Here is a 22,945-nt window from a genome sequence, read left to right as displayed (position 1 = left end):
CCCTGCTCTCCGAAGCTGCTGTTGACAGGATCTTGGCTGCTGTTAGACCTACTACCTGTCCTCTGGATCCGTGCCCTTCCTGGCTAATTAAAACTTGCCGGGAGGAGTTACGTATCCTCCTGTTGAAGATCATCAATGACTCTCTTGAGCAAGGAGTCTTTCCAGATGGGTTGAAGGAGGCAGTGGTCCGCCCACTCTTGAAAAGACCATCGTTAGATCCTGGAGATCTGGCCAACTACCGCCCTGTCTCAAATCTTTCATTTCTGGGGAAGGTAATTGAGAGAGTGGTGTTGGAGCAGCTTCAGGGTTTCCTGGATGAAACATCAGCTTTCGACCCCTTCCAGTCCGGCTTCCGTGCTGGGCATGGGATGGAGACGGTTCTCGTCGCTGTCACAGATATGCTCCATATGCAACTTGACTGAGGCGGATCGGCGCTGCTGGTGTTGTTAGATCTCACCACAGCGTTTGATGTGGTCGACCACGACCTTTTGGCCCACCGCCTGGCCGCTTCCGGGGTCCGGGGCACTGTCCTTCAATGGATTGTCTCGTTCCTCTGGGGGCGGAGTCAGCAAGAGTGGTGTGGGGACAAAGCTTCCCAGAGGTGCCCGCTTCATTGTGGTGTGCCTCAGGGGGCATTGTTGTCCCCACTGTTATTTAACATCTATCTGCAACCCCTTGCTCAGTTGGTACGGAGCTTTGGGCTGGTCTGCCATCAGTATGCTGATGACACTCAGCTCATTCTGTCGATGGAGGCGGGAGCTGTCGCTGCCCCTGCAGCTCTACATCCTTGTTTGGAGGCGGTCACTGGTTAGTTACAACAGAGCAGGTTAAAACTTAATCCATCGAAGACGGAGATCCTCTGGCTTGGCCGGGGGGGGAGATTGGGGAATTCCAGCCGCTGGTGTGGGAGGGGGTCACATTGGCGCTGACCTCCTCTGTCTGCAGCCTGGGGGTCCACCTGGATTCGTCTATTTCAATGGAGACCCAGGTGGCCCATACAACCCGGTTTGCGTTTTTCCATCTTCGACAGGCCCGACGGTTGGCTCCCTTCCTCTCCAATGCTGACCTAGCCACTGTGATCCATGCAACGGTCACCTCCAGGCTAGGTTATTGTAACTCGCTCTACGTGGGCCTTCCCTTGCGTTTGATCCGGAAATTGAAACACACGGCGGCCCGGCTGCTCAAAGGAGGCGCCTTTCAAGAACATATTTACCCTGTGTTGCGCCGTTTGCATTGGTTACCGGTTGAATTCCAAAACATCTTCAAGGTGTGGGTGCTGACCTTTAAGGCCTTACGTGGCCTGGGACCCTCATACCTTCGGGACCGCATTACCCCATATGTCCCGAGTCGACCTCTGTGCTCAGCAGAGGCCAATTTACTGGAGATCCCTGGCCCCTCAATGATGCGTCTGGCCTCCACTCGGGCCAGGGCCTTTACGGCTCTGGCCCCTGCCTGGTGGAACACTCTACCACCAGCTGTCCGGGCCCTGCGGGACCTTGGAGAGTTCCATAGGGCCTGCAAGACCGAATTGTTCCACCGGGCCTTCGGAGAGACCAGCCGCTGAGGGTGCCCTGCTTTCATCCTCCCCCCTGCTGTATAGGGTCCCTAACATCATCGGGACCCATCATTCTTCTTGGGAGGGTTGCATATGGGTTCGTGGGATAATGTTTTAGAATGTAAATTTTAAACTTTTATATGTTTATGTTTATATATGCTTTTATATTGTTCACTGCCCTGAGCCCTTTGGGGATAGGGCGGTATACTAAATCAAATAATAAATAAAATAAATAAATAAATTCCATTTTTTAAATCTCCACAGGAGTAAAATTATATATTTGCATCATCTTGTCAGTTTCCCATCAAGAAGATTTTTCATACTTGGGTTAATTGTTAATGATACCACAACTGCATAAATGTCTACCAGCTACAATTTTGGCCACATTATGCAATTTATATGATAATTATTTCACTTGCATGTCATTAACTAGGTGTTTCAGCTACATCCCTGCACCACATAATAATGCATAGTTTAAATTATATCTATGCACAGACATATACACATAACTTGATATGGTAAATGAGATAAACACAATCAATGCTAATAATTTTGTAAATATTTAAATGGAGATACTATTTTCAGACATACACAACTAACCTCAACATTGACAATCAGATTTCTGGACACAAGCACACAGTGTAACAATATTCTAAATGGCTGCATTACACACTTTTATTTCGGAGATCAGATATGTATTTCCAGAAAAAAATAATAAAAATATTTACTACTAAATTTTCACCACAAAATAAAATTGTAGCTTAGTTGCACAGATGCCATTTAGTATTTAAGACTGTCTCTTTCTGACTTCTGAAGCGTAAGATTATAAAGGCATAATCAAGTCTTCTCTTTGTGATCTAAACCTTCATTTGAAGCTTAAGTCAAAAGAATTATTTGAACAAGTTTCTACAGCCATTCTTATCACCTGGATAAGAAATCTATGTGGAAACAGTATTTTATTTAGTGTCTTGTTGCACAAAGAGCCTGAGGATATCATTCATGACACCATAAAGAAAAAAGATGCAGCACATGCAAGATCAAACTTATGACTTGTCACTTTGCCTCACTTCTCAATGACAGCTAGTTCAAAGACTTCATTTCAATTTCATCCTGATGTTCACTTGTGCTGAAATAAAAGTACTGTTTGCTCTAACTAAATGCCAGTCATCACACCATTATATATGGTTAAACTTCCAAAAAATGCCACCTGCCTGTATCAAAGGGTAGTAAATAGTAGTTCTGCACCTGCCATGTCCCCCTCCGCCCAGCAAAAAAAAAGTTTTCAAATGCTGGACAGTGAACAATGTGCACATATTTTGAGGGATTAGAACATATAACTATAAAATGTTAATCTTTGTGCTATGCAGGACTGTTGAAAATCACATATTGCACTGATATTTAATTCCTATAATGAACAATTGCTGAGGAGCTAAAAAGGTGTCATGCAACAGAAAGTTCTAATAAAGAATCAGATAAATGTCCATACTAGTACTGCTGTTAAAAACAAGATTTAATTCTCTGGTTCTTTATTAACAGCAAAGAGAAATCTATTCAGGCTAAAATAATGATTACAACCTGTTCCTTAAGAAAAAGTGACAATGATTTTCCATGTTATACAAGCCATAGAGAGGCTGCTATCAACACTTCCCTGTGATAATCACTCCACTCAAAGTCCGTTACGTGAGCGGCTGAAGCATATAATGTGAAGAGTTTCCATACCAACAACAGTCATCACCACAAGCATGCAAAACTAGTATAGAAACCACAGAGTATCTGTAAACTATCTTCAAAATCTATTTCCAGGTTCTATTTAATGCTAAGAAAAATGCAACATTAGCCATGGTTAACACTGTGGGACTCTATATTGTTTGAAGCAGGCTTAAGTTTTTAATTTCTAATTGGGAAATGGGAATCATCATAAATTATTACAGATTATTTTTAATTTAATCTCCAAACTGAATTACAGCTCTAAAGCACTGTATAAAGTCTTGATTTTTTAAAAAAGTAGATACTTCAGAAGTGAAATACAATTGCTCTTAGAAATTAATAATACCTTACCACAAATTACTGACAGATAGTGTAGAAAATGTCATATCTTAAAGATACTTATTTTTTAATTTTTAAATGCTATGAAATGTAGTATGTTTCCTCACCCTTTGGACAGTCTTTCCACACAATTTTTCGTGTCTTCTCATAATTTCTGTTCATCCAAGTAAGAATTATTATTTCAGGTGATGAATATATATTACTGGACAAAGGATCCGCACTTATTTTTGGAATGATTTCTTCATTTTCTGGACTGCTCAAAGGACTCACCTTAACAGCAGAGACACGCTGAAGAACAAAAATCTGAAATTTAAAGCATTTTAAAAACTGATCATGGTTTTAATACTAGAAATATTCAAATACTTGAAGTTCCTTTGTATATATTAGCAAAACAACACTATAAAGTAGGAAGCTTTTGCAAGCTCATTAAAAACTAAAATGGTTGAAGTTATAAAACCCGAGTTCCACTTCAAATACAACTGTAAGAAAGACATCCTTTACCTACAACTATGCCCAATGCCTTCTTTTAGTGGTACCGTCCTTTGGGGAGACGCATTTGGACTGAAAGATCAATGGTCTTTTTCATGATGGCGTGTACCTTTTGGAAGGCCTATGGCCCTTTCTCTGGCAAGGTTTTAGAAACTGTTATGATCAGAACTTTGACTACTGTATCATAAGTGATTGTGCATTCTGCTAAGCTGCCACAGTTCTCCTGAACATCTGCCTGATCTGCTACGTCTGACTTCTTTGCTGTTAGGAATACAAAAAAAGCTTTGTTACCTGGCATAGGGAATGCATAGGGAATGCAAGAATAAGGAGCAGGAAGAAGAGGAGGAGGAATTTGGATTCATACCCGACTTTCTCTCCTGTAAGGAGACTCAAAGGGGCTTACAAACTTCTTTCCCTTCCTCTCCCACAACAGACACTTTGTGAGGTATGTGGGGCAGAGTTTCAAAGAACTGTGACTAGCCCAAGGTCACTCAGCAAGAATGTAGGAATGGGGGAACAATTCTTACTCACCAGATAAGACTCCACTACTCATGTAGAGGAGGGGAGAATCAAACTCGGTTCTACAGATTAGAGTCCATCTGCTCTTAACCATTACACCATGCTGGGTCTCAACAGAATCAAATATAGCCATTTTATTAAATATAATATTAATCAATTTAATCAAATATGCCAAATACTTAGGATTGTTTCTCTGCCCTACCCCCTAACCTGAGGAAATGGTTAGCAACCAAACTTTACCTTCTTGGAAATGCCATGGCAACTCCTAAAAGGAACCTACTGGAACCTTCCCCAAGCTATAGATCCCTTTTATATTGCTAAATGTTATGAGCATTGGAGGGGAAACTCAGACATGCATTTTTAACACTTAGCTCTGCTGTAAGTGAAGCACAGCATCTCACCTTGTATATCTGAAGTAACACATCTGTCCATGACTGTTTGCTGATAGCCTCAAAAGTGTAGTCATCCAAAATATGAATGTCCTTAGGCTCAGATTTACTAATCTTCAACTAAAAATGAAACATTTAGGATTTAAATTTTAATTTTAATTCCACTCTCAGAATGTACAAAAAAGAATAACCAACATCCGCTACCAGTAATATACAGTATATAATTGTATTCACAATTAATATACAGTATATAATTGTATTCACAATTAATTCATGATCATGTCTGCACATGTGTTAAATGTGCATATGTTGGATGCATACCAGAAATTGCCTATTATGGTCCCTTCTGCACATGTTGAATAATGCACTTTCAATCCACTTTCACAATTGTTTGCAAGTGGATTTTGCTATTCCGCACAGCTGCAAAGTACATTGAAAGTGCATTATTCTGTATGTGTAGAAGGGGCCTATGACTACAATCCTTCACACATTTGTCTAGAAGTAAGTTCTATTGGATTTTCTTCTAAATAAACATGCAAAGTACAGAAAAATACACAGATTTTGATTCAGTCAATGGTAAATCACATAGTGAGAATCCATAAAGCAATCTTGCATTATCTATGTTTTTTATGAGACAGCAAGCATAGAATACTGAATAGTCTCTTTAAAGGACTGCCTATAAAAGAGTCACAAGCAAAATAAAAAGTGACGTAAGTATCACATGTCTCATTATAAATTATGAAGACACAGAGAAGATTCAATAAAACAGACATTCCACAACCCTCCCCCAACTCACTATTCTTTTTCAATGACATACACCTGCTATTTTCATGGCATAATTTCCTAGCAGGATGAAAGCCCTGTGGAAGCTGACTAAAGTCAGTTCTACCCCTAAGAAGGCCCCATGAATGTGTCCATCCATTCTGGTGTGGATTCCTGCAGCAGAGAACAGCCAGAACAGCTACACCTTCCATGTTCAAGCTTCGTGGACATATTGTCGTGCCCCCCCCCCCCCACCACCACCACCAGAGTATCTGTCTCTGGCATTGGCATGCTCTTACACCATATCTACAATTCTTACCTCCCATCATGAACCAACCTTCTGAGGATGAGTGGTCTGTGGGAGGGGAACCAAAAAGCAGAAGAAATAAATAAAAGGTCGGAGGTTCTAGAAACAGTTGAGGAATTAAACAGATTACAGCCAGAAGAGTCATTAGTGCAAGCAGATAGGCAGAACAGAAATACATTAGGAGGCAGAAACAGAGACATAAACTAAGAAATAAAATGAGAAATACTCGCAACTGGAAACAGTTGCATTAGAGGATGATTGAGAACAGAGTAAGTTGCTGCAGGATGCTGATCTTAGTAGCTAGGGCAGCGGATAAAAGCCTTGACTTGGACACAACTCTGTCTGGCTGCAATAAGTGTAATTCCTCAGGAAGAACTGCATACCTGGACTTATGCTCACAGATGTTTCCTGCTTGGACCTCTAAACTGCCTGACCTGTGCTACCTTACTTCCTCCTGCCTAGGCATCTGAGCTGCTCAATCTGTGCAACTACTCCCCAGTTGCTGCAGCCATCTGTTAGCTAGGTGTGCTCAGAACCCACAGGAGCACTCCCTCCCATGGACTGCACTCCAAATATAAGATCAAGACTGGTAGAGATTTACACAACAGAATATCATCAAGACAAGAGATTTACAAGACAGAATACCTTCAACATAGACTGCAGATTTGTCCATCTCTTATAGTCATCAAAGTCAAGAAGAAATTGGGGCAGCACATGAGAAAGGGATGCTCCTTGGCATCTAACATCAAAACAATAAGGCAGGCATAGAAATAAATGCAATTATAAAATCAAATACACATTACTTGTCAGGAATGGGCTATTTTGTCCCCTCCTTCCCTATGAACATATAGATAGATATATGTGTGTTCAAAGTATACAGACACGCAACTCAAAAAATGAACATATACGAGTAGGTTCTCCACCAGCATTCTAATCCCCCTCTGCATATTAGTTCAGTAAGGGAATTCATATATTTAGAGGACAAAATTTGATTAAAATAACCTTATAACAGTATTGTAAAAGATAAATTATCCATTGGAATTAGTTTTTGCAATAATTTACAAATGTATTTCTATGAGGAATAGTCTAACTGAAAATATGTGATTTGAATAATAAAGAATATGACAAATACACAAGAAACAGAGCTGCTGTAATAGTGAGGCAAGATATAGCACAAACAATCTCTTTAAAGGGGCTATAATACAACGTCTGACTGAATAATATCAATTGGACGTCAGGGAAACCCCATCAACAAAACCATTATTCAAGTTCATGCTTCAGCTACAGATGCTGAAGAGAAAGAAATGGAAAACTTTTATGCAAGTTTCCAGGAAGAAATTGATCACACACCTAAACAAGATGTGCTTATAATCATAGGTGACTGGAACACAAAAGTAGGAAACAAAATAGATTCAAATGTTGTTGGAAAATTTGGGCTAGGAAAATGAAGCAGGACAGCGAGTCACAAAAGTCTCTGAAGAAATAAATTTGTCCATTTTGAACACATGTTTCGGGTAACCAAACAGACAACTCTTATATGCAGATATCATCAGATGACTAATACAGAAATCAAATAAGTAACATAATTGGAAGCAAAAGATGGAGAAGCTTTATTCTCTTCATTCAAAACCAAGAGCTGAATGTAATACAGATCATGAATTGTTAATATCAAAACTTGGAATAAAGCTGAAGAAAAACACCAAAAATACATAGTGCCAAAATGTAATATTCTTGATGAGTTTAAGGACCATGTAAAGAACAGATTACCATTGTCAAGTGCAAGTGAACATGAACCAGAAAAAATTATACGTTGAAACCAGAGATATCATCAAGGAAAAATTTGCAAAGACTATTTTTGTCGTCAAAAGAAATGAAAAGTTTCAATGGATACCTGATGATAATAAAAGGCAACCTTTTTTTAACCCATGTATTTGTGCAAAGCTGCACATTTCTACAATGATAATACACTAGTACTAGCCAAAACAACAGCACAGCACTAACCATAGACACCTCCACACTGGAGGAAATATACCTTTTAATAGTTATTCATTTTATTTCTGTGTCATCAATGCCAAGAACATGGATACTGCTCATTAAAATAAGCTCATGACAAATTTAAGAACCTACACTATAAATGTAAGTATATTTCACTAGTAGCCTAAGTCAGAAATGTTCCTTTTTAAAAATTGCTCAATGGCCTATTCTACTGTCTTATCCAGTCAGCAGTCATAGTGAGAATTAACATCCTTATCAGCATTTCCAGCCAGGGTCGTTTTGCAATCTGGTTCATAGATACTACAATTTATTTTCTGAGTGAAAGGTGGTGTAATGAGCCAATTTTATTAACTATATTGGCAATTTCTATATCAAAAGAACTTTAATGTAAAATATAGTTACCTATGTTTGATGCAAGTAGTTCATATAAATGTGGGCACAATGCCTTCATGAAAGAAACCATTATTCCATATTTTGTTACTATGACTTGAACAGCACAACAGAAATCAACCACATTCTAAAACCAAACTAATACCGTATTCATCACTACTGCTTGCAACTATAAAAGGATTGATGCTATTATCTGCCTATCATATTCCTGTTTCACAAATCAGATGAGAGAGCTCATCTGATGGTGTTAATTTTTGTCAGATCAGTTACCTACACAAGAGCACAAATTTTATCAAGCATTAAATTCACTCTAAATTAGGGATTCCAAAACATTTAGTGGCATATCCAGGGCAGAAGCAATCAAAATAGTCTGCCTTCATGGATCCATCCAATCACATGAAAGTCCAGACATCAGGGGCGTAACGAGGCAGCCCTGGGCAAACTGTAGCCCTGGGCAAAACCTGAGTTGGATGCCCCCCGCCATGTGCGGCCACTCCACCACAACCAAATTTTTTTTGCACCAGGACATTGGTGCCTGTAGGGGGTGCATTTTTAGACATATCAGCACCAAAATTTCAGCATATCATCAGGAGACTGTTGTTCTGCTCCCCAGGTGGTTATTTAGGTGCCCTGCACCCGACCAAAGCAGAATGTAAGACTCACTGATTCAGTTAACAGTTCAATACTTAAAGCTTTAATTGTAACAATGTTGACAGACCCTGACTCCTCCCGGGTCTAACTAAATAAAGGTTACTTTGTTGCAGAAACTTTCTGGAGGCTGGAATTTATTGACGTAAACACTGTGAGACTATAACATCTATGATTTTTTAACTTAAATACTGGAATCTATAACATCTTTGACTGTTAAATACTGAGAGTCTATAACATCTTGGACTGTCTAACTTGTTGCTGTCACCCAGCTTCCGTTGGCACCTAACTGCCAAAACCAGATGGGTTGCTGGGTAATAACTGCCATAGAACACCAGCCCTAGGGCTTCTTAAAGGGACAGAACTAAATTCTGTTCCCTCCCACTGAATACTATACAAACATAGCTAAACCCATTCTATATAAAGGGCAACTAAATCTTAAAGGGTCTGTGGGGGCATGACACTCCCGCCTAAAACTTCCTCTGGAAGTTTTTCCTTTATCAACTTCCATTAACTATACTTAACTATTCTTACTGTACTACTCTTAATAACTATCTATCACTAATACATAATATCAACTATGCTAACTGTAAACTTCTATGCTAACTATAACTATAAACTTCTATGCTAACTATAAAATTCTAATAATCTTGATTGCAGAATTCAAAGTGCTTGTGGTTCACTGAAGTTCAACGTTCAGGAACTCTGAATAAAGAAGAATCTCCATCTTCATTCTTAAAATCAGGGTTAAAGTCATTAAGTAGCAGAAAATGGACGTTTGCCACAAGACATTTATCCATCGCTACAAAGAGAGGAGTCTCTCCTTTCATGTTTGTCTGTTGCCACACTGTGGGGTCTGAAGCTTTCAGAGTTATTTCTAGAGTATGTTTGTTGAGTTGAGCTGCCGCATCATGTAAAGGAAGGCAGCCATCTCCGCCTTGCTCCTGGAAAGCTGAACTGTGGCTTATCAATTTCAGCAAAGTCTCTTCTTCACCTGTTGCTTTAGTTGTCTTTATTTTAACCTTACGCACTCTGTGGTCCTCTCCTGGAACTACTTCTACCACAATGTCCAATGGCCAGAACCTCCGTGGAGATTCTTTTTCCTTCATCAAGACCACGTCTCCTACTTGAAGATCTGGTTGGGGTTCTTCCCATTTGCTTCTTTTGTAACAATGGCAAATATTCTCTCTTCCATCTCTTCCAGAATGCATTAGCCAAAGACTGCACCTGTTGCCATTGTTTGTAGTGTACTCCTTTAAATCTGAGGCTATAGTTACATCGGGTCCACTCTGGAGTTTTAAAAGTTAACAAAGTTGCTGGTGTTAAAATGCTTGGATTTTCTGGGTCCGATGACATGGCGTTAGCACGACTATTGATTATAGAGACTACCTCTGCCATCAATGTAACTAAGACTTCATGTATGATATTGCTAACATTCAAAAGCATAGCATCCAGGAGTCTTTTTTTATTATCCCTATCACTCTCTCCCATGCTCCTCCCATATGGGACGCATGTGGTGGATTGAAAAGCCATTTGCAGCCTTCCTGCTTTAGAAATTCTTTTGTGTTTCTGAGAGAGGATATTTTCATTTTTACTTCCTGTTTGTGTTGACCTGTTATTTTCTCGAACTTGTCCAGAACAACATTCGATTCTGTGACATGTCTGGAACGCCTCTCGGAGTGCCAACTGTTTACTATGAGATCATCTTCTGGATCTGTGATGTTTTCTATCTCCTTTCCTGGTGCACATCTCTCCTCTTGCAGCACAGAGGATGTGACAATCAACTTAGGCATCAAATCATCTATCTCAGGTTCTGATTCAGTACCATCTCTTCTCACTTGCCTTGATTTTACAGCGAGCTGATTTTGCTTTTCTGTACATGACTTTGTTTTCTGTCCCTGCTGATGGTCACAGGAGCATCAGGTACACTGTTATCTGATGAATTACTGATGGATTCATCATGCTCTAAATACTGGGGTTTTTTTTCCATGTTTCTTTGTAGTGCTTTCAAACGTTGCAGTGCCATGACACGATTATTTGGTAACTTGTCTCTGGGGTCGTTGAAGGGTAAAGGTGCGATCCAATGTCCTTGCTCATCCTGCTGACACTCTCTTTCCATTATGGCTAGGAAACATTTGTCTTCTATGGACAAGGCTGGCTGGTCATCATGGACTGTAATTTTAAACACTGATGACTCCAACTCCTCTATGCTATGATGTTGTATCTGGATGTGATCTGCAGTCAAACATCTAAGTGGGTGCGTCCATTTGGCATAAAACCCATGCAGAAGGTGCATGTTCAGGTATTCTTTTGTGGTTCAAAACAAACTGGGCCTAGGAATGGTCCACCCCAGCCCTAACCTCTGAGCAAAATGGCATTCCTGGGGACCTTTCACTGCTCTTTGACTACTTAACACCTCTGGACACCCTGTGCCGATAAGCAGCAGAATCTTAGCATTTGGGTCAAGCTCTGGTATCTTGTCTGCTATGGACTCCAGGTGCTTGTGATGCGTGGCGATGCTTCTTGTTGGGATTTGTCTTTTCGCTCTTAGGAATATGTTGACATTCAAGGAGAGTAGGTAGTTTAAATTGCTCTGTCCCATCAGTTGATTGCAGAACAAATCCTGGTGCTGTTCTTCCTGTCATGATTTGATTTCCACTACATGTGGTCATGACATATTCTATCCTCTTCTGAGTGTATGTTAAACATCCTAAAAAAACTCTGGAGTGGCTAATGACGTGTAATACGCTTTGTAGCGCCTAATGCCACATACATACGTTGGGCTTGATGCGGTGAAGCTTTTGAGTAAACATCTGCGAGACAAATCGGATGGCAAGTACGTATCTTTTTTGTTCCATCACACATGGTAGTGCATGTTGCTGTTGCCGTTCTGTCCTCCTTTTGGTTGTGATGGTTTCTCCGGGATATTTTCTGCCTCTTTGGTCTCTTTCTTTGGTAACTGAAGTGGTTTTGTGTGGTGTAATGCTGAACAATGTTGTTCACTGGAGCATTCTTGGCACTCTACCTTTCTTTTGCATTCACTGGCCATATGGTTCTTGAAAGAGCAACATTTAAAACACAGTTTCTGTTGCTTTATGTAGGACAGGTGCTCTTCATAAGGCATTTCTCTAAACTCTTTGCAGTCATTGAGGTTGTGCAATTTTTTATGAACTGGACACATAATTTCCAATGGCTTACTTGAGAATTGTTTAACTGAGTTTGTATTTGTCTCTGTCTTCCTAACCATAACTTGAGGTTTACCTTTAAACTCTTGGAACGACTTCTTCTCTTCTCTAACACCTTGGTACAAAGAAGGGAATCCTGTTTGAGGATCATTTCTTTCTTTAGCCATTCTTGATATAAATCTTACAAGATATGAATATGGTGGATACCTTTGCTGATGGTTCTCTTTGTAATTAAAAACTTCTTTACCCCATTGCTCTTTCAGGGGGAAGGGCAACTTGTCGATAACTTCTCTTTGAGTCAAATGCTGATCCAAACATGCAAATCCTGGCAGCTCGGGGTTTTCGCGAGACTCCATCTCTGAAAGCAGATCTGTCAAATCCACAGTTTCTTGCAATCTTTCATTGCAAGTTTGGGAAAGGTTTTAAGCCTTTGTAGAAGTGAAGCTTCTATTTCTGAAGATGCTCCATATCTTTCATCTAATCTACTCCATGCTCATTCTAAAGCCATGTGAGGGTTTCTTACATGTGATGCATAGACTCTTCTTATTTGCGTTGATGTTGTTCCCAACCAAGCTATAAGCAAGGTCAGCTCTTCCTCGGCATCTAGTTTCAGGTCTTTGAGGGCTCTCTGGAATGTAATTTTCCAAAGTAAGTAGTCTTCTGGCTTATCAGAAAACTTCTGAATGCCTCTGTCCGCTAAATCTCTTCTAGGATTTCTGGAAAGGGTAGCTTTTAAAACATCTGACAAATTTGGGATGTCAGGTTGCATAATGGGATTGGTTGCCTGATGATGCGGAGTATAACTGTGAAGCTGATAATTCAGGTACAACTGTGTCTTTCAGGAGACTTCTGCTCCTGTCTAAAACTGTAGAGTCGAAATTGGGCATCCCAACTGGATTTGTAAAGGTTTTCCTCCCCTCATTCTGTTCATTTGCTAACTGACTTTGCTTGTTGATTACTTGGGGCAGCTCATTTTGTGGTACTGTCTGCTGACTCACCACTACTGGCTAAATCCATGCTATGCTGTGGTTTGAACTGGACCATGGATTGCTGCACTCTGGACATCTGGGACTTGAGTTCTGCTGATTCTGCAGCTGCCAGATGTTATGGCACTCTGAATTCTTCCGAATCAGCAGTCACTTCTCCAAAGTTGGATGTCTGTTGGATTAAATAGGAAGATACCTTCCTGGCAGGGTCTTCTTCCTGCTCAGTCCTGCGCCCTGTCTCTGTCCCGAAGTCCTTTGCTCTTTGTTTTAGTGTTGACAAGGCTGCTTCTACTTTTGCTTGTTGAGCCGCTTCTGGGCTTTCAAATGAGCTTATTCCTTCAATGATTTCTTCTTTCGCTTGAAGAAATCTACTTGTTCTTTTGCAGCCGCTGCATCAGCTTTGGCTTCCAGGATCTTCATTTCCATAGCCAATCTTTGGGGAACGACAAGAGGCACTGCTATAATTTGAGCCTGACTTAGTGCTTCTTGTTCTGTGGGATGTGTGGGAAGACGAGGTTTTAGTTGCAGATTTACTGCCACACTTGCTTGGCACTTCAGGTGTAACCTTTCTTGGAATGTGAGGTGACATTCCTCTTTCTATGCCTCTGAGTAGGGATGCAGTGTCTACAGTTGTTTTGGTGGATTGTTCTTCTTGCGCGTGCTGGATCTCTGATTGTTGACTTGCTTGCAATCCCTGAAACTTGCTGGATAAACCACACATAATGTTGTTAAAGAAGTTTGCCTTTTCTCTCTGATCCTTCTCCATCTTTGTCTTGATATTCAAGGCTTCTGATGTATTCATAATGCTCTAGGGAGGGAAATCAGATCTCTCTTAGCTGACCTTTCCATAAAAGGTACCGTTGTTGTAAGGTCTCTTTACAACTTAATATTTCTTCTTCTTGTACAAGGCATTTTCCAGATTGATAAATAGCTAGGAGGTCTTGCCATGCCTTAGAGCATTTGAGCTGCAATACATTCACCTGATCTTGCAAAGATGCTAACATTTTGGTAGTGGGCTTTTTATTTCTAGCATTGCTTTGTGAAATAGAGCTTGTTGCCTCTGAGTGAGTTTCTTCTCTTTCTTGCATTGCCAGTGCTCCTAGCAAAGAAGACTTCAACTTTCCTATGCCCAGCTACTTTAGGGCTTGTAGGAACCAATCTCTCTCTTCTCCCAGTGCTCCTAGCAAAGAAGACTTCAACTTTCCTATGCCCAGCTACTTTAGGGCTTGTAGGAACCAATCTCTCTCTTCTGCCACTGCTCCTAGCAAAGAAGACTTCAATTTTCCTATGCCCAGCTACTTTAGGGCTTGTAGGAACCAATCTCTCTCTTCTGCCACTGCTCCTAGCAAAGAAGACTTCAATTTTCCTATGCCCAGCTACTTTAGGGCTTATAGGAACCAATCTCTTACTGTTGCGAGGCAGACTTTCTTTGTTCCTTTACTGCAAAGGCTCCCTGCCTTGCTTCTCACCGACTGAAACTTTCAATTCGGCCTTTTGGAAACTGGAAACATTCAAGTTAGACTGTTCTGCTCCCCAGGTAGTTATTTAGGTGCCCTGCACCCGGCCAAAGCAGAATGTAAGACTCACTGATTCAGTTAACAGTTCAATACTTAAAGCTTTAATTGTAACAATGTTGACAGACCCTGACTCCTCCCGGGTCTAACTAAATAAAGGTTACTTTGTTGCAGAAACTTTCTGGAGGCTGGAATTTATTGACGTAAACACTGTGAGACTATAACATCTATGATTTTTTAACTTAAATACTGTGAATCTATAACATCTTTGACTGTTAAATACTGAGAGTCTATAACATCTTGGACTGTCTAACTCAGGGGTAGGGAACCTGCGGCTCTCCAGATGTTCAGGAACTACAATTCCCATCAGCCTCTGTCAGCATGGCCAATTGGCCATGCTGGTAGGGGCTGATGGGAATTGTAGTTCCTGAACATTTGGAGAGCCGCAGGTTCCCTACCCCTGGTCTAACTTGTTGCTGTCACCCAGCTTCCGTTGGCACCTAACTGCCAAAACCAGATGGGTTGCTGGGTAATAACTGCCATAGAACACCAGCCCTAGGGCTTCTTAAAGGGACAGAACTAAATTCGGTTCCCTCCCACTGAATACTATACAAACATAGCTAAACCCATTCTATATAAAGGGCAACTAAATCTTAAAGGGTCTGTGGGGGCATGACAACTGTCCTTATGCTACTCCCCATATTTGGTGAGGTTTGGTTCAAGGAGTCCAAAGTTATGGACTCCCAAAGGGAACCAAACTGCACCAAACTTGGGGGGTGCCATCATCTCCAGATGATACCCTGAAATTTTGGTGCTGATACATCAAAAAATGCACCCCCTGCAGGAACATCCTAGAAATTTGCCCAAGAATCTTTGTTCTGCATTGAGTTTTCTGCATTGCTGTCAATGGGGGTTGCAGGCTGTGGGGGGCACATTTCTGAAGGCACAGTCTCAAAACTTTCAGGGTCTCATCAGAAGACTTCCCTAATGATCCCCCCCCCAAGTTTGGTGCAGTTTGGTTCATGGGGGCCAAAGTTATGGACCCTCAAAACTGTAGCCCCATCTCCTATTAGCTCCCATTGGAAAAAATGGGGGATAAGGGCACCCCCTTTGGGAGTCCATAACTTTGGACTCCCTAAACCAAGCCTCACCAAACATGGAGGGTAGCATAAGGACAGTCTCCTGATGATACGCTGAAATTTTGGTGCTGCTAGCCTAAAAACTATGCCGCCTGCAGGCCAAAAATGGAAAACCACTAAAATACCCAAAAACGAACCCAGCATTTTAATGCCCCCCACAAGGTGATGCCCTGGGCAGCTGCCCACCTTGCCCAATGGGCATTACACCAGTGCCAGACATTGCTATCACCTCTAGAAAAACAGAAATGGTATGCAGGCTCTCCACATAAGGTTTTGTTGACTGTTTAACTTAATATATTTAGCACAGTAGCAGAAAAAGAGACCAATAGACAGTTGCTGGTTTTTATAAGTGAATTTACTAACTATTAGGGAGAGTTTACATGGAAGAAAACAAAGAACAACTTTCTATTCTAGCACTAACTTGGTTACATAGTTCTGCATCATGTGGTCCCACATGACGCCTACCTAGCAAAGCAATATGTAGCAATGCAATGTGTTCAAAGAAACATACTTCACTTTATAACTTCTGTCTACATGACTAGTCTCACCAAGGCGATGCCAGGGTTAGATGACCAATAGCTTCATCAATGAACTGGCCACAAAACTCTGACCTCAGTAGCCAATTAGCATGCACACAGTTAACCCCTTTCTGTCTGAATTGTATTTATTTATAATTGATTTTGTATACCACCCCTCCCCCAAAGGGCTCTGGGCGGTGAACAACACAATAAAACAACAAATTGTAACAGACACTTACAAATACCAACAGGTTTACAATTATTAATTCCACTGGTTTATTACCACAATAAGTGACTGTAAGTCAATTCACATTCAACATTGACCTTCCTAAAAACAGAAGATAGTGATAATGTTGAACCAAAATGAAAAATCTACATTGATTTAGCAGGTGACAGACACCACGTTAGCTCAAAAATAGGTATGCTGTAGGCCAGCATGGCACAGTGGTTAAGATCATTGGACTTTGATCTGGACCCCTCTCCTTCACAGAGGCCCTTTCCGCACGGGCCCTCGGGCGCTTCCCCACCAGCAGGAATTCTGCCGGTGGAGGGAGTGGGGGCCATTCGCACGAGAGCGTGCGAGGGGCCCCCCGCAGAGGCAGGCGCAGGAGAGGCGGCTCTGCACAGAGCCGCCTCTTCCCCGTCCCTCTCCCACTCACCTCGTCGCCGTCGTCGCCCTGCTGGCCTCCTAAGACCCGCCCACGCTGCCCTCTGACCTCCAGGGGTTGGAAGACAGCGAGGGAGGGTCTTAGGAGGTCAGCAGGGCAACGACGGCAATGAGGTGAGTGGGAGACAGACGGGGAAAACAGTGCATTCCCGGTGGTGCTGTTCGCACCGCGCCGCCAGGAATGCGCTGTTGTTCCAAAAACCTCCCTCCAGGAGGGAGGTTTTTGGAGGCGGCCTGACGCCGCCCTGGGGGAGGGGGAGGGGAGCCAGGTCGGCACTGCTGTGTTTTGGCAGCGCCGCCTGTGCGAACGGCTCCCTGGGGACGGCGTTTTTGCCGTCCCCAGGGCGCCGTTTATGGCCCATGCAGAAAGGGCCAGAGTGACAGGCTCTAATCTGGTGAACTGGGTTTGCTTTCCCCAATCCTTCATTAGAAGCCTGCTAGGCAACCTTGGGCTAGTAGTCACAGTTCTCTCTGATCTCTCTCGGTCCCACTTGCATCACAAGATGGGGAGGGGAAGGAAAGATGATTATAAACCACTCTGAACTCCTTCAACACAGAGAAAAGTGGCATATTTTTACAAAACCAACTCCTTTTCTAAAAGAGCGAGATTTGAGTCCAATAATAATTTAAAGACCAACAAGATTATGGGGATATCTGACAAAGAGACCTTTGACTATCAAAAGCTTATTCCCCTAAAATCTTGTTGGTATCAGTCCAGAGCTTTAACCCAAGTCACAGCCCCACCTACCTCATGTTGAAAGTGTTCAGCAATGCAACTATGCTGCCCACCATGCTGCCTACCAATTTCCTGTCAGTTGCTCATCGATTGCCACAGCAGCTGGCCGCTCAGTGAATCCGCACCAACCGCCATGCTACTGACTGCTCACACCCAATTGGGACCCAATGCAGGCATCTTACCAGGGTCCAGGAGGACCAGAGCCATCATGAGCTGGAAAGGAGATGGAGCCAACCCTCTCCACCATGCTGTTTAAAGTGGTGCCCACAGCCCCTGGCCCCAGTGGTACCATGGTCCTAGCAGACACACAGGGAGCTGGCCCTGGGACCCCAGAGGATCACCCAGGGAATGGCAGTGAGAGAAAAATCAGAGCAATCGAGGCACCCCTGTCAGAAGCCTGACCTGAGTTGCAGAATGACTCTCAAAGGGGGATAAGCCAATCTGTGGGGTGACACCAATCAAGCCCCAGGAAGCAGGGTTCGGCCCTGCCAATGGCTGGAGGACAACCTCTGATGACAGGTCTGGAAGTGATGGAAGGGAGATGGAGGTGGGATGAAGGAGGAGAGGAATAAAAGGGAGTCAGCATCAGCCTGCCCAGAAGGAGGAGGGCAGCCACTGGTGGGACAGAGAGAGAGGAAATCCAGGACTAAGGATATAAAAAGAGTCCAGCTCCAGTTGTGTGTCCTTTCTGAGGCTGTACAAAACAAGTGACTCCCCAGCAAGGTGGAGAAACTCAGAAAACAGAAGTGGCGGAGCAGAGGCTGACAGTCTCTAAGGTGCTAACGCTTTCTAATCACACTCTTCTACTGCAGACTAACACAGCTACCTCTGAATGGCTGGAAATGAGGCACTTTAAACAAGGACACTGGAAGTTCAGTCAAAAATCCTCTCAGAAATGTGTCGTTCCAGAGACCCAGTGCCATGTAACAACCTTCTATAAAGATCCAAGATCAGCTCAGTTCCCTTAATTTGGGTAGCCTTGTTAAGACCACTGTGCTATTGTGGAGATGGATCAGAATGTATAAAATTTTTATTTAATCAAGAAACATGGAAATTTATAGAACCAAAGATTTGAAGAATCAAAATGGAGCTTCTGTATAAGTGACCAGAAGCCTGCATGTTTGCAGTAGGTCAAAAGGAATGTTACCAGCTTGCTAGTGACTATGCAGGCAAGCAAAGATAACATCTTTGAGATCTTGTCACTAAGGGCCAACGTGGCATCAGACATATGCATTTTATAACTTTGTTTTTGGGTTAGAACCAGCAATAGGGGATAGCTAAATCAATGTGATTAGTTAAATAAGGAAAAAGTGTTTTTCTATATAGTTAAATGAACACAGAAATGATAATGAGAGATTCACATGTATTAGTATTTCAATATAATTCTATTGTCTTAGAATCGAAGGTATAATTGTTGTTAGAATCAATATTTGTAAACCATGTTTTAACATTTCAAACTGGGGAATTGAAAGAAAAGTTTTATGATCCTAAAGTATGTCAAGCCTGCATTGCCTGAAGGGGAAATATCTCTCTGGGAGCAAACTTAAGAAAACAGGTTTTTCTTGGAAACAAGAAAGACAGCAAGCTAGTTTTATGGCTGCCCTTTTGCATATGGGCAGAGAGGGTACACGTGCTAACAACATGAACAGAAGGAATGTGAATACGTAGAATAAGAGGCTGTCTTACTGTGACCAGGAGACAATTCTATCCAATGAGATTTTTAAAGGTACATGCTTGTAATACGTGAAACTTAAGGGGATGAACAGTATGACATCTGTATTCTGTATCTATAAAGACTAAGGTCTTTCGTATGGAGGGCGTGTCTCTCACTCGAGAGCACCTGGAAGGGGGTGTGTCTCTCACTTGAGAGCACCAAGGCGTGCCTCTCCCTCGGGAGAGTTCACCTTCTGTAACTGTCTAAATTCTGTGTCTATAAAATTGGTCCTTTTGTATGAAGTGGGGTGCCTCTTACCCTTAAGGGGACACCCTGGTCAGATATTTATGCTGTCCAGTAAACTTATCTTCTGTTTGAAAACTGTTTCTTGGGTGTTTTCTAACTTTAAGTTTTTCTTAAACTAATTCAGCTGTGTAGGACCAGAGACGCGGTCCTGGCCCCACACTATCCTTAAGTTTTGTCCAGACTGTTTTGGCTTGCCACTAATTAGCTAGGTAGACTTCTACCTGAATATCAGGAACATTCTAGAAGTTCATTCTTCATTCTAGAAGTCAGATTTGAGTACCTGCTAGTAGGAAAACTTGTGAAGCATAATACTGTGTATCTGTACATTTCTTCCAAATCCATGTAAATTTTTCATTTTGATATTACATTTTCCAAGTTCTTCTGACAGTGAGGGCCAATTCACATATTAAAAAATCCCTGTACCTCAATGTGGCCAACATATTCTGCTTGAAACATAATTTCCAGGCATGTATGGGCTTGACTCAGATTAATACCTCAATGTGTGGGTAGATGAAATTTCAGCCATCCTTTCACCTGCACCATTTACCCAACTATTTGCCTCACTGAGGAAACCACGTGCAACAATAGCTGTCTATATATTCACCTTGGTAGAGCAAATAGTGGCTCCCAGAGCCATTTCAGATCAGGAAAACCCCTTCTTCTCACAGAGGCCTAAAGATTAAGTTCCAAGTTGTGCATAATCAATCAAAGGTCCTCGCAGCAGCCATGTTGGGAACACAGGACATGAGGACTTTATAGTGTGTGAATCAGCCTTCCGAAACATTAATAAGCCAGTGATAAGAAACACAGGCACCCTGACTTGGATGGCCCAGGTTAGCCCATTCTAATCAGAACTTGGTACCTAAACAGGGTTGACCCTGGTTAGTACCTGGAAGACTATTAAAGAAATCTAGGATCACTACGCAGAGGCAGACTATTGCAAACCACCTATATTAGTCTCTTGCCTTGAAAACGCTAGACCAGGGGTAGGGAACCTGCGGCTCTCCAGATGTTCAGGAACTACAATTCCCATCAGCCTCTGTCAGCATGGCCAATTGGCCATGCTGGTAGGGGCTGATGGGAATTGTAGTTCCTGAACATCTGGAGAGCCGCAGGTTCCCTACCCCTGAACTAGAACCATTGTAAATAATTTGTGAAGCAAACCTCTTTCAACAACAAGCAGCTATTAACAGAAGCAGTTTCCCTACAAAGCAGCCAGCACACAAAGCTTTCTCCCCTCCCCCACACCCATTTTTTCAAAGGACAACTTTAGCAGTAACACTGAGGCAAAGGCAAATACACACACTAGATATCAAAAACAACTTTAAATGAAGAGGCAGTTATTCAAAGTTCAAAACAGTATAGCAGCAGCAATTTACTCAAAACAGTCAACATTTAGTATCAATGGTCAACCCCAAAGAACTAATGTTCAGTTTGCTTTTGAGTTACCCACAAATGTTTTCCTTCCACCTGACTACTGCAGGAAAAACAAGGCAGAGAGAAACAAAAGTGTCTGTTTCCAAATAAGATCAGAGAACACATTGGGGAAGGGAAGACAGATGGAGGGAAGGAACCCCTCAAGACAAAATTAGTAAAGGGATGGGAAGGCATGCAGGCATTCAGGCGATGGAGGGTGAAGGAGAATATTGACTAGGAAGAATCAGAAAGTTGGGAAGGCCAGGACTCAGTAGCGGGGAATGATTGCTAGAAAGGAATGCATGTGTACTTTTGGTCCAGAAACCATAGTTTGGAATCAATATTATGTTAAGTGCAAGTCATCTTTTTCCCATTGGATTTGAATGGTGCAAACATCTAAACACCACATTTTAGACATATTGCCAATATTAAACTGATTAACACCTTCTTAGGTTTCTAATGTTTGTAATCATATATTGCATTTCAACACTGATTAACTGTTAAAATGCAATACATAATGATTACTATAATCCCTTCACACAAGCTTGTAAACCAACATTCACCTCTGGACATTCACCTGTGGAGAGCAAGTACCATCATCAGGCAGCCAATCACGAAACCTTTAAAGAAGATGGTTCAACTTTCCCTTCAAGGTCATAATTATGAACATGGCTCCACAGATAACCCAGTAAGCAAAAACTATGAGCTAGTTCTTTTGTATACTTATTGCATGACTGATATAATAAATAACATTTTAAAAGAACCAGAATGTTTACATTATTTGTGTTAATTTATTGAACAACAATAGAAATACTACAGTTTGCAAAGGGAGGAGAGATGAATATGTAGCAAAATAGCGAAGGAGGAAAAGGAGACAAAATAAGAAAGGAGAAAAGGTTTGGAAACCCAGAGAGGTATGATCAGAAATCCATAACTGTGAAAGATCTTGGAATGTTTACCTAAATGTATTTCTTTATAGGTTATGAATAATAATCATCTTCTAAAACAGTGATTATGTAAATAGTCTTTAAGAATAACTTCAGCTCCGATTTCCAACAGCTCTGCAAATCTTTGCTAGTATGCTGTCTTCGATTATTACTTCCTTTCTACTCCAACCACTTTCATTACTGACCTTTCCCACATGAAGAAATAGACAATCTTAAAAGTAAACACAGAAAGTATGAGATTTATATCACACATTTTATAGATGTATAGAAAGCAAGATTTTATATACTGACTTTGATAAAGTTTGAAAAAAAAAGTGAACTCCGTGACTGAACTAAAAGAAATTTGATTTAACTTTGTGACACAAGTCTAATCCCAGAAGAATCTTGGAGTCTTTCAACACAGTGTGTTGTACTAAATGAAGTTAAACGCCACTAACTGCTTTTAATTCAACATACTGCAGCAATTAACCCCTGATCCAGCTGTTGAGATCTATTAGAGGTAAAAGGGGAAAGACAAGCAAGGCACAGACAATTTTTCAAAAGCAAAAGCAGGTTGCATTGTTCAGAAGACAGGAAGCCTTATCATGGAGATGAAAGGATCAGCTGACCCATTCATTCCAAGAAGTTTTCTTGGCTGATGTGATTAAACTATAACCCCACAATATAGAATTATTTCAGTATCCCCCCCCCACACACACACACACACAATTCTACTCACTGGAATATTTACCTCACTAAACAACAGTCCTAGTGTTTGGCCTGTACATTTAACCATAT

General features: G+C 41.6%; 1 protein-coding gene across 1 annotated transcript in view; it reads right to left on the bottom strand.

Moving 5' to 3' along the window:
- Nucleotides 1-22,945, bottom strand: part of CFAP47 (cilia and flagella associated protein 47) — a 290,800-nt gene that overhangs the window by 186,920 nt on the left and 80,935 nt on the right. The window contains exons 25-27 of the mRNA XM_048494089.1: nt 6,713-6,806; nt 5,011-5,118; nt 3,709-3,904 (exon numbers count right to left, since the gene is read on the bottom strand). Coding sequence (XP_048350046.1) covers nt 3,709-3,904; nt 5,011-5,118; nt 6,713-6,806 — 398 coding nt within the window. The remainder of the gene's footprint in view (nt 1-3,708; nt 3,905-5,010; nt 5,119-6,712; nt 6,807-22,945) is intronic.

The sequence above is a fragment of the Sphaerodactylus townsendi genome, linkage group LG04 (genome assembly GCF_021028975.2).
Source record: "Sphaerodactylus townsendi isolate TG3544 linkage group LG04, MPM_Stown_v2.3, whole genome shotgun sequence".
In the NCBI taxonomy this organism is placed as follows: domain Eukaryota; kingdom Metazoa; phylum Chordata; class Lepidosauria; order Squamata; family Sphaerodactylidae; genus Sphaerodactylus; species Sphaerodactylus townsendi.
This window is presented reverse-complemented; position numbering and strand designations above follow the sequence as displayed.